Source organism: Clupea harengus, chromosome 22 (genome assembly GCF_900700415.2).
Source record: "Clupea harengus chromosome 22, Ch_v2.0.2, whole genome shotgun sequence".
Taxonomy (NCBI): Eukaryota; Metazoa; Chordata; class Actinopteri; order Clupeiformes; family Clupeidae; genus Clupea; species Clupea harengus.
The window spans coordinates 5,707,086-5,719,760 of NC_045173.1; the positions used below are offsets into that span (position 1 = coordinate 5,707,086).

Below are 12,675 nucleotides of genomic sequence, written 5' to 3' on the forward strand. Positions count from 1 at the left end.
GGACAAGAGGCATTTACAGCACCAAGATAGAATAGAGTTCTTCATCTGCGGCTGCCGGGTAGCAGCTCGTCTTAAAGGCCAGGTAATTACCGACACCTTCCAGATGAGTGAGCCACACCATCACCTGGGCGAACTAGCTTTTCCTGCTGTTGGGTTCAGTCCCCATATGGATATCCAGACTAGTGGCTTTTCCAAAACTCTGTGAAATTCTGCACTGAATTTCGCTGTGAGAGCCCAGCTTCTCTGACACTGAACTCAGAGATCACCTCCAATTATAAAAGCACCACTACATTTAAAGCTCCACGTGGTGCAGTGACCTTCATATCTCCCCTCGACACCGGGTCCATTTCCGATATCACCAGAAAGTGTGGCATCTTGCACCTCCTCAAACCTGGTAATTAAGTCATGGCAGACAAGGGCTTCACTATTGAAGATCTGCTTTCCAATGTTGGTGCTTCCCTCGGTATACCACCATTTAAATAGGATGTGAAGTTCGGCAAAAGAGACTGGGACCAAACACGGCCCATTGCACAATGAGCCTTACAGGACTCTGAAAATGAAATCTGAAAATGTATGGGTCCAATCAACAATGATTGGACAATAATTAGTTGGAACAACAGAACCAAAAAAAATAACTTTTTTTTTGGGAGAACACATATCAGCTACTTCAACCAAAGTGACTCGGAAGAATGCGTGGAAGGCACAAAGTGCCCTGAGAATATATTAGTGGCAGCTGGCGAGTACATGAAAACAGCTCAGGAATGTGATGAAAACCCAACTTTGAAACTATAGTTTATAGTTTTGGACCCTTTAGATCAGTGGTTCTCAACCTTTTTTCAGTGATCTACCCCCTGTGAAATATCTTTTTAGCCAAGTACACCCTAACCAGCGCAAAGCATTTTTGATTGAAAAAAAGATGTAATACACAACGCTATGCCATCATTGTCTGATTTATTAAACTGTCAACACTGAAAATTGAAGATTGAACATTGTTGCATTGAAACAGACTGTGCCTGGAGAAGTGCTTGATCACAGCAGTTGCCTCCCTGCAACCAAGACTGACAAAGATTCTCAGTGAAGCACAAGCACAAGTTTCTCACTAAAACGTAATTGCAAAAGCACTCAGTTCAATGCAACAATGTTCAATCTTAAATTTTCAGTGTTGACAGTACAAGCACCAGCACAACGGCGGCGGGAAGAAGCAGATCTTCGGCTATAGTGAACGGTTTCTTGGCTTTAGCTATGAGCAAAGACACCGCATAAGAGGCCTCCAGGCTGATGTCTTGAGATCGTGTCTTGAGATGAGTTTCCTCTTAAAAATCTCAGGTGACCTGCATGTTTTGTGTTGAGATGCCGCTGAAGATGTGCTGTCTTCATGCCACTGTTGGCTAATCTCTCCCCACAGAAGAAACACAAAGCCTTGGGTGGATGGCAACTCGTGGGCGTAAATTAAAACATATTCTTCGGAATACTGACAGACTTTTTCCGGCTCTGGGTTGGCCTTCTTTGGCGCGTGTCACTCCGTATTTCCAGCAGCATTGCTGCTACGCTTCAACCATGACTCCATTGTTTGAGTTTTCAAGGCGGCAGTTGACAGGTGATGACAGGTAGCGTGTGTCAGGTTGGGTCAAACCATCCTGGTATTCATAGTTTTCACGTGACGTCAGAATGCCCAGCTGGCGGACAAGAAAAGCATTCCACAGCTGTCTACCACTGGAATTTATACAGGAACCAACCACCTTTCATTTAAGATAATTTAATATCTCCGCTTTAACATTGTCTGACTTAGGTAGTAAAATGCCAGTTGTTGCTCAGTTGGCTGTTCAAATCGCCGAAGAGACAAGCCCGGATTGGGTTTTTATCGCATTTAAAACCCGCCCACGTTGCCGCCAGCTGATTGTAGACGTCTTCTGGGTCAACTTTTCTCGGACACGCAGTAAAGTAGCCTTCTTTTTGGAGCTTGCAATAAAAGCAGTAACCCTGTTCTGGTCGCCTCATTTATCAGAATAACTACCTAAAACTGGAATAGATCAAGAAATAAAGTCAAGAAACAAAGCATCAACACCAAATAAAATTGGATTACCCGGCTTCTGCTCTGAGGTTGCGACAAGTACCTAAGCAAGTAGGCTAGGCTACTGTATTTTGTAATCCAACTGGTAATACTACAATGCCAGTAGAAAATATATGGGAAGATAATTTCAGTTGTCATTCGCCAGACCAGGTGTTCATACTTGTTTAAACCAGGAAATTGTGTCAAATGATAAAGAAAAGCATTGGGTAGGCTAAAGGCTGCTAGCTAACAGCAGGTAGCTCGCTAGCTGGTATCTAGCTATTAAATGGCACTCATCTTTGCTCTGATTATGAAGATGTTTTTTGTTTTCACCTTCCAGACAACAGCGTTGTGAACCCATCCACTTCTGAAAATTAAATAACTATCTGTGCTTTTGTAGGCTTTCAGTTTTTGAGATGTGTAGGAGGACGGATTTTCTATTAGATAGATGTAAATATCTCCAAACTGGAGCTCAGGCAGGGACTTCGACGACGTTATAGAAATAAAAATATTAGCGGGTGCAGTAAAGGGATCACAAGTTTTTAAAATGCAATTTTTTTCTAGATATCTCTGTCTGGCTATAGTGGTATGATCTGTGGTTGATGGCGATCCTAATTGAGTAGGCTGCACTGCTCAAAGATGTCCACTGTTGGTACCCATCTTCGCTGTTTCGCTGTTCTTTTTGCCCGCCAGGTACCCATTGTAGTCACGTGACTGAAAACTATGAATTGGGGAGACTATGGGTTTTTAGGATAATTAAAGTGAATAGCAATGTAACATTCACTTTATGAACTTACACTTAGATTTTATTGAATATTTATTAAATAACTATTTTTAAAGGATTTTTGAATGGATGCTAATTTTAAATATATTTTTTAAAAATCTCACGTACCCCCTGGGCTGCCTCTGGATGCACCACAAAACCACATGGTAGTGGACAGTGAGGGACAGTGACCTTTGCTGAGATTTGCATCACGAGACAGGACTTGTTTATTATATGTATATATTTTTTGGCCAGCATGTTTTCAATGTCAACACACTTCACAGACCCAGGTAGGCCTACTACATCATCTGGAGCTGAAGGAATGTAATACGCATACTAATCTCACCAGACAACATGGCCACCAGTTGTACATGATGCATACAAACATAAATGGCATATTCATGATGCATACAAACATAAGATGGCATATCCATTATTAGTGGATAATATGGGGAGAGCACATTTTAGTATTGTAGAACAGCTTAGTGGGTATACAGTGGGCTCGTAAGGTTACTATTACAAGGGTAAGTCGAGCAATGAAACTGAAAACTATGAGTTTAGTTTAGTGAATGAGTGAGGAGCGGAAGCTCAAGTGGGCCGCTCACAAGACCTCAAGTGCTTTTTATACCCACCCCGACGCCAGGTGTGGGTCATTACCACTAATTAGTTTCCCCGCTGCAGGCCCACAACCTGCGGCGTCTGTATGGCCAGTACAGGGACTGCAGGCGGGGGGCGCAGGGGGGCGGAACACTCACCATTACATCTTTTTCACCATTTCTGCTACTGCTTGGACCCCTATGATCGCCGCTTGTAGCTGTATTTTACTTTTGTTCTTTATTTTGTTTTATTAACAGAATACCAGTATTTGAGTGCCTTAGCTGTTACAATAAGAATTAGGGCCAATCAGTTGAATGTTTATTTATTTATTTTTATTTTTTTTCAAAATAAACAAAAACAAATTATTTTCTGCATTTTTATTTGTTGTTGTTGGTTTCCCCACTGTGCTGAAAACGTACCAACCATGACCCCAAAACTGAGGTATATACCGAAATGTGAATGTTGTGTACTGCTACACCCCTGGTGTGGAGGTTGTATGTGTAGATGTGCATTTCTACACGTGTGAGGGTGAGGGAGTTCATGTGCATGTATTTCTGCATTCAATTTCAAGATTCAAGAATGTTGTTATCTGCTCATTTGATCAGTTCTTGTGTAAGATTGCAATCACTGTTCCTTGCTATTTTTCTTCAAAGGAGTTCCACGGCAGCATCGTGGTGAGATCTGGAAGTTACTATCAGAGCAGTACCACCTGAGACAGCAGGTGCCCAGCAAGAGTCCCACCACTGACACCCCTTACAAAGAGCTACTCAAACAACTCACCTCACAACAACACGCCATTCTTATAGACCTAGGTAAGTGTCTGGACACACACTGTCAACTGTACAACTGTGGGGATATCTTTTACCAACCACACTCTCACTCATGTCATATCACTTAAAATATTTGGAAGAATATTTAAGGTATGACAAGTGTGTGGGAACGCCTTCCCTCGTAAAAGCAAATTTACCATTACCACATCAAAGTGCATTCCTGGCCATGTACTAAAGAACATTTGCTATATTATATTTCAAAATAGTGATGCAACTGATAGAACCCCCATCCACCCACCCACTCCTGCTCATTCACCCGAAAAGGGAAGTTAACAAGGGCTGGCTAAGATATCACCTCTTCTATAAAGGGTCCTACTTCAGCTCAAAATAAGTACCTCTCATTTTCTTGGATGGTCCAGGCTCATATTTGTTCTGGTTTTACTTATTATTTTTCTCCAGCAAAACGTGACGGGCAGCACAGGTCGCACAGGCACCAAATCTTCACCATAGATTCAAAACTGGTGAAATGATTTTCGCCTGTAGGGGGCGCTATAATAAGCACGTTTTCATTTTTGCTCATATCTCGGTAGCTGTACGCACCCATTCTCACCAGTTTCTGCCCAACACATTTTCCCACCATTTCACATTACAGTATTTTTTTATTTATGTGCAACTGTATAACAACGCACATTCTTCACATCACACATACATAGTGAGCAGGTTCAGTTCTGTTTCCCTCCAAATACATGCTGCCAGTTAGCTAACACTTAAAATCATGTAGCCTGTATGTGTAACGAGACTATGAGGATTACGTAAGGTGACCTTACAAACCAATCAACTGACCATAACTGGGATACAAAAATTATTATTAGTATGTTTTCCTTCAACAGGCCGCACCTTCCCCACACACCCATATTTCTCCACACAGCTGGGCGCAGGGCAGCTGTCCCTGTACAACCTGCTGAAGGCCTACTCACTGCTGGACCCTGAGGTGGGCTACTGCCAGGGCCTCAGCTTTGTAGCGGGGGTGCTGCTGTTGCACATGGGCGAGGAGGAGGCCTTCAACATGCTCAAGTTTCTCATGTACGACATGGGGCTTCGCAAGCAGTACCGTCCTGACATGATCATACTACAGGTACTACAGACTCAACGTCCAAAGGGTACCACATGCTGTTTCATCTATACCTGTACCTGACATGTAACCGATGGTACATCCATGCTCATACCTGACATTCCACATGCTACTCTTTTTTTTTTCCTCTTTTAGATTCAGATGTATCAGTTATCTCGGCTGCTCCATGATTACCACAGAGAGCTGTATAACCACCTGGAGAACTATGAGATTGGACCCAGTCTTTACGCAGCCCCCTGGTTCCTCACGGCTTTTGCATCACACTTCCCTCTGGGCTTTGTAGCCAGGGTCTTTGGTAAGCACATGGAACACAAGGGGGAAGCTCATAGCTTTTTAACTAGCCTAGCTTTCGCAAGCTTAGGGAACCATCTTGACAGATGGCAGCTGCTAGCATGTGTTAGTATGAACTAATCTTAGTATGTGTGAATAAGAATTCATGTAAAAAAGCTGCACAGACACCCTGTAGGTTTCTACCTTTTCCTGTAACTGTTACATCGGCTAGATAACTAGATATCTTGTCATGCAAATGGAACACTGCCATTTAAACAGTTTAAGGTTATTTAAAAGTTTCCTTTAGCTAGCTAGTTAGCTCCAAGTAACACCGTTTGTTGCATAACCTGAAGCAAAGTTTAATTTCTTAATAAAAGGCAATCTCTCAGAGATTACCAGGGGATCTGATTACTGATTCGACTTAAACATTCAGTGTCCATACCCACACAGCACCATAATACCAAATAAACACTTAATAAATGCATGGTTTTCACTGTGAGTGGGAATGAGGTAGTGTGCATGTGCGTGTGTGCAAGGAGAGGGTGTAGCATTTTTGTTTAGTAGCGCTCACACCACAACTACATAGCGTGTAGTTTTACTTGACAGGATGATTTAACGTTTAACTGTGGTTAATACACAGGTGTGGTCGAGACACGGGTTTGTTTTATAAAATTACATGAAAACTGGTAGGTTTGGAATTTGCATCTAATCCAACTGGAGCTGTCTGACAAGTCTGTGCTCTGCATATTTCTGCAGAGATCAAATTGCATGCTGAGATTTCATAAAAACACAGTTGATCTTGCTGTTTATTTTATGTTAAAATCATTTTTGATAATAAGTCTGTATTTTTTATATTAAGTCTGTCAGGATCAGACACAAAAAGTACTGTACATTTGAAGGCAAGATTGGGGGAATCTTGTTTTTCACTGTGGACACATTTAGTGCCGTGTCACTGCCACTGAAGCACAGACACTGGCGCGTAGAATGCTTTGATACGGCAGTGATCTGTGAAGTGCACACGGGTGGGTGTGTGTGTGTGTGTGTGTGTGTTTGTGTGTGTGAGGGTTTCCATTAGCCGGTAGTTGCTTGCCAAAATGTCCGGTATTAATGCTCACACAAAATGTAGCTATAACATATGCTATCCCTAAACAGGACATTTTTGCTTACAACAGCCTATAAACAGCCTACCAGAGTTATTATCGCAAACTGAAACTAAGCCGAAAACCAATGGTTTCGAGACATTTTTGTAAACTGAAATGTACCCGAAGAAAATGTCAAACTAAAAGTAAAATAAGATGTAGATGTGGAGCTGGAACAACACAGCGATGCAGTAGGGAACTGATTCTGATCTGTGCACCATCCTCAGAGAGACAGTGGATAAAAGACCCAAAACATTCACAATATAATTAAAGTTCTACTGACGCTCCCTGTCTCGTTTGCCTCGGGTGGAGAGGTCATTCAGCTGTGAGGCGAGTTTATTTCTATAGCCCGTTTCATACACATAATCCAATCTGTTTATTTCTATAGCACGTTTCATACACATAATCCAATCTGTTTATTTCTATAGCACGTTTCATACACATAATCCAATCTGTTTATTTCTATAGCACGTTTCATACACATAATCCAATCTGTTTATTTCTATAGCAAGTTTCATACACATAATCCAATCTGTTTATTTCTATAGCACGTTTCATACACATAATCCAATCTGTTTATTTCTATAGCACGTTTCATACACATAATCCAATCTGTTTATTTCTATAGCACGTTTCATACACATAATCCAATCTGTTTATTTCTATAGCACGTTTCATACACATAATCCAATCTGTTTATGTCTATAGCACGTTTCATACACATAATCCAATCTGTCTCTAGCAGGTGTGTGCTGCTGAAACATATCTGGGAGGTCATCGGTCCTGTCCCGTTTAGTGACTCAAACTGGCAGCAGTGCTTTGAAGTTGATTCTGTAGATTACTGGAAGACCGTGCAAGGAGTAATGTGGGGATTTCTTTTCATTTTCATAAGGACTATTTTGTACAACCTGAAGCGGTTTGGTGGTCTTTTTTAGGAAGGCCTATGAAGACATGAATCAGTTTTTCTGTAGGCCGGTAATTGTTAAGTATGGAAGCATCTAGAGTATTCTTTTTGTGTAGGGGCTTTATAACAGCTGTTTTTAGGGTCTTCGGAAATGTGCCAGACAACAATAAATACAGTTACAATTTGAAGCATGTCTGCTGCCAAGTGGTGGAAAACAGATTTGAAAAAGTTGGTAAGCAAAGTATCTAAGCAGCATGTGGAAGTGTTGAGATTCAGTGCTGTTATTATCTATCAAACTAAATTTAGTTTGAGTTTCTCTGTCTTTGTTGCTGGTAATTCCAAATGTTGAGTTGTTAGTAACTGAGAGGATATATTCTGCCTGATTTGATGAATTTTGCCTTTGAAAAAAGACCAACTCATTGTGCTTATTAACAGAGAGCATGTCAGGTGGCAGCTGTGAAGGGGGGTTTGGTAACTTCTTATCTGTTGCAAATAGCACACAAGAGTTGTTTATGTATGATGTTTGAGAAGACTGTCTTGCTTTGCACATATCAGCATTATATATGCAGAGCATTTCTTCATGGATTTGATATTGGATCTGAAGTTTGTATTTGCACAATCTTCTTTCAGTCTTCCTACACTCTCTTTTTATCTTTATAACAGTTGGATTTTGTTTTCATTGTGTATTTTGTTAGTTGATGACTGTCTTAACTTTTACTGGAAAAATGTCATCCATAATACTTACCAATATTTAAAGACATACCTGAGGAACAGTATGATGGACACATTGGCTGTAATAACAGGGTCGGCTCTAATGAGTATTTATGAAGACTTTGAAATCAGGACAGAGAGAGTTTTCAAGGAGTTTGACACAACAGGGACCAGGAGAGTTGGTCTTTCACTGTAAGGTAGTTTCATTCTTTTAACGAGAGAGTGTAAAAACAGGGTTGGGTTACTGTTGGTGCACAAAATGAATTAGTGGCCAAGAAACACACACCTATTTATCTGATCCACGTTTACTCCTTCTTTCAAAATGAATTATTGACCCAGAAACACACACCTATTTATCTGATCCACGTTTACTCCTTCTTTCAAAATGCATTTAAAATCCGGGGATGCTACCTCTTTGTCATTGGGTTCAGTTCTAGCAAGTTAGCTAGCCGGCATCTGACTGATCTAAAAAAGAAAGAAAACGTGTTTGTAAAACAAATGTAGGGCTATGTTTATTAACTCAAAACTATGGAAAAATGGGAGCCAAATCATGTTTTGGCTGGAGCAGTTCATTAAACTAATGTAGGTTACGTTATTTAATAAAATAATGTTCCACGAAACTGATTTCTTTTCAAAGGTGGCTTCTTTTGCTGTGCAGTCTGTGTCACACTGTCCCATGCTAATTCACTTCTGTTGATGTCCATAGATGGTTTGTCGACGTTTTTCCAAAAATGAGGTGCTGCCACTTACATTGTGTGTAGCACATTCTATGGTGGCTCAACTTTCTTGAGTGTGCATACCATGAACGAGAATCGTGTGGGCGCCCCTGGTGAAAAATGTCTGTTTGCCTGAAGTAAATGCGATTCTAAACTCGTACACTTTTTGTCAAATTCAGTGAATTGCTCAATACTTACAATACTTACAATACTTTATTTAAGGGTGCAACCTTCCCTAAAGTGACAACTGAATCAGCACCAGCACCTCACAGTGATGACAGCGCTCTGCAGTTATGGGGGCCTAACTTTTGTAACTTTTGTTCTGGTTTTGCTCAATTGTTACTATTAGTTTCGCTTAACTGTTACTGTTCGTTAAATAGTAAAACTGATTTGAGGTCGTTATTCTTACGTCAACCTAACCATACATTATATTTGCGTTAGTAGAGTGTTATTGAAACGTGCCTGGTATGTTTCAGATTTATCCTGTAAAATTAATTATTTCCGGCAAGAAATAATCAGAAAAAGAAACCTTGGTGTGTGCTTGCGTGCGTGCGCGCCTGTGTCTTTGCAACCATCTGTGTCATTGCAACCATCTGTGAATGCATAACAGAGATAAACGAGGTTATGCTCAGTTAACCCAGCCAGAAGTGGCAACAGGCCCACAATACTTTCACATGCCCTCTCTGGTCTTGGTACCTCCATAGAGGGTAGACACTCCCTGCCTCAGGCGCTCACCAGGGTACCAGCTTGGGTTTCAGAATTCTGAAAATGCCACATTGTGCTCATTTAATATCATGTCACTGTTTCTGTATGTGATTCCTTCATTTAGTGTTGTATTATTTCCCCCAGACATGCTCTTTCTCCACGGGTCAGAGGTCATATTCAAGGTTGCTCTAAGCCTTCTGGGAAGTCATAAACCATTGATCCTGCAGCATGACAGTCTTGAGTCAATTGTGGATTTCATCAAGACAACGCTCCCCAATCTTGGCCTGGTGCAGATGGAAAAGACCATTAATCAGGTTATGATCAGTTTTGCATTTCACATTCAGATCTTTGTGTGTGGGTGTGGTTGTTTCGTGTGTGTGTATGTTTGTGTGTGTGTGTGTGGTTGTTTCGTGTGTGTGTATGTTTGTGTTTGTGTGTGGGGGTGTGTGGGTGCATGTGCGTGCATGTGCGTGCATTTCTGTGTGTGTGTGTGTGTGTGTGTGTGTGTGTGTGTGTGTGTGTGTGTGTTTGAGTCTTTCTGCCTGAACAACGATTTCCAACCAAATAATTTGTGTGTTTGTGTGTCTGTACTACGGGTGTGTCTCTTTTACGGGTTTAGTGGTGTACCACTAACACCTTTACTTCACCCCACCCCATCAGAGCCCATGTAGAGGGTGTGTGTAGTCTTTGCATTTGTGGGTGACAAAACACACTTAGCTGGGTGTGTGCGCAGTCTGTTTTCCTGTGGAGGAAAAGCAGTATGTAGTGGACCAATGATAAAGTCAAAACAATAAGGGTGAATTTGTTTAGTGTGTGTTTGAGCTTCTTCTCTTTCCCCTGCTTTCCAGTTACTGTAGGCTTCCCTTTGACCTCTTATGGTGATGACAGTGTTCAGAACCATCAGTGGAGGCTTGGACAGAACATGTCCATATTGACTTTATTCTTACACAGATACTAGTGTCCACAGATGTTCACATTTCATGCTTGTACTTATCTATGAATGTGTGGCACCCCCTAGGTCATGTACTGACCTCCCCGACACACTATTTGTCAGATCTCAGTGACTTACAAGACGGTGGTATACTCCTTTCTACCCCATTTTCAGAGTTGATATGACACTTATGCAATTTAGCTTATGATTCATACCCTTTAAAACATAAGCACCATAATTGTAGCTTTTTAGGTTTTGTTTTAAAAGTAGGTCTCGAAATCTAGTGTGTGTGTGTCTGTGTGTGTGTTTATACGAGCACATACAGGGTGTCTGTTTTCAGTATTTTTGCCTAGGAGCGAAGGTGTTGGCCTTAGGTTGGAAGCTTACAACACACACACACACACACACACACACACACACACAACGACACAAGTACTCAGTTCTCTATTGTATGGTATGTTTATCCTGAGATGTATAGATGCTCTCTGTCTATTCACATGTCTGAACTAGCCACATTCACAGACTCTCTTTGTCTCTTGATCTCTCTCACACACACACACACACACACACACACACACACATACTCACTTCCGTTAAGACATGTTATTGATGTTTTACCAGCCTCTGCAAGCAGTAGCTCTCACCCCTGCCTCTGACATTTACTTAATTTAAACCTGTTTATACATATTTGTGCATCCAACTGTGTGTGACCAGGTTTTTGAGATGGATATCAGTAAACAGTTGCAGGCCTATGAGGTTGAGTACCACGTCCTCCAGGATGAGTTGCTTGACAACCCGTCTACCCTCAGTCAATCACAGCGAGCCGCCCAGCTGGAGAAGACCAATGGCAGCCTCCGACAGCAAAATATAGACCTATTAGAAGAGCTTCAGGTACCAATGAAATACTCACTTATGTATATACTATCCTGAAAAAGTGTTTACTCCAATGTGACAATGTAATGCAATGGAAGACCACCTTGGAAGGGTTGAAATAGAAGCTCATGTCTAGTGTAGATTCTTTGTAATGACCTCATGACATCAGATCTACGTTATTTGCAGGTGGCACATGCCAAAATCCGTTGGCTGGAGGCTCATGTTGAGGGTTTGGTGACCAGTGAAGATTCTCTTCAGAAGGAGGTTTGCTGTCTCCAGCAGGACAAAGCCTCCCTGCAGGCCACCATAACCCATCTTCAAACTCAACTGCTAACCCTCGGCCTCCCCCTGGATCTAGCACCTGAACACTACCACCCGGACTCTGATCCAAACCAGTTACACAAGCAAAGTCAGCCTCCGAGGGCGAGTCCTAAGATAGGTCAGACTAGAACACCACTCCGTTCATAAACCCTCAACCCTCACTCCCCAACATCCCCCCCCCTCAGAGGCACACTATATGATTTAGAGTGAAAGACGGTGATCCTGCTGTTCTATTCTCATCTTTGTTGTCACAGTGACTCTGTGGCACCAGATAACCTTAACTTCTATGCACTCCAAAGATGTAGAGGAAAAAAGCGTCACTAAATGGCTGTTCCCAGATGTCTGTGATGGCACTTGTTGTCATGGAGATGAGATGCCCTCCTACTGCGAGAAGAAAAACTACATCGGAGGACCTGACATGGCCCTGCTTTGCACAAGTTCTGTTTTTAAATTAAATTTATTTGTATTCCTCTTTTCATATTCTCTATGTGCATTATATAAATACATTTCATATGCTTTGACTAAAACGGCTCTGAAGATTCTTGTTAAGTTCTTACACCCAAACATATTCATTAACATGGAATGAAATGGCTACAGACGGCCCCTAAAATGGAAATAGAACCACAAATGGCAAATAATAATTTAATTAATCAATGAATTCGGTTTAATCAAGAAAAGTTCTTGAAAGATTATTATAAGAGAAATGGTTGACCTCTGTAGTGTCTTGTGCATGTTACATAGCAGTAGAACACCTCTTAATGGTTTGCACAGGTAAATGCTTGCCCACTCTGAC

The 12,675-nt window shown here is 41.5% G+C and overlaps 1 protein-coding gene across 3 annotated transcripts in view; it reads left to right on the top strand.

Moving 5' to 3' along the window:
* The window catches only part of tbc1d1 (TBC1 (tre-2/USP6, BUB2, cdc16) domain family, member 1), a 49,233-nt gene extending 36,824 nt beyond the window's left edge, over positions 1-12,409 (top strand). For all 3 annotated transcript variants that reach the window (XM_031560273.2, XM_031560274.2, XM_031560275.2), the window contains 6 exons: positions 4,064-4,222; positions 5,071-5,315; positions 5,448-5,607; positions 9,902-10,071; positions 11,403-11,579; positions 11,748-12,409. In XM_031560273.2, the coding sequence (XP_031416133.1) occupies positions 4,064-4,222; positions 5,071-5,315; positions 5,448-5,607; positions 9,902-10,071; positions 11,403-11,579; positions 11,748-12,029 (1,193 nt within the window). In that variant the 3' untranslated portion in view covers positions 12,030-12,409. The remainder of the gene's footprint in view (positions 1-4,063; positions 4,223-5,070; positions 5,316-5,447; positions 5,608-9,901; positions 10,072-11,402; positions 11,580-11,747) is intronic.
* The last annotated feature ends 266 nt before the right edge of the window (positions 12,410-12,675 follow it).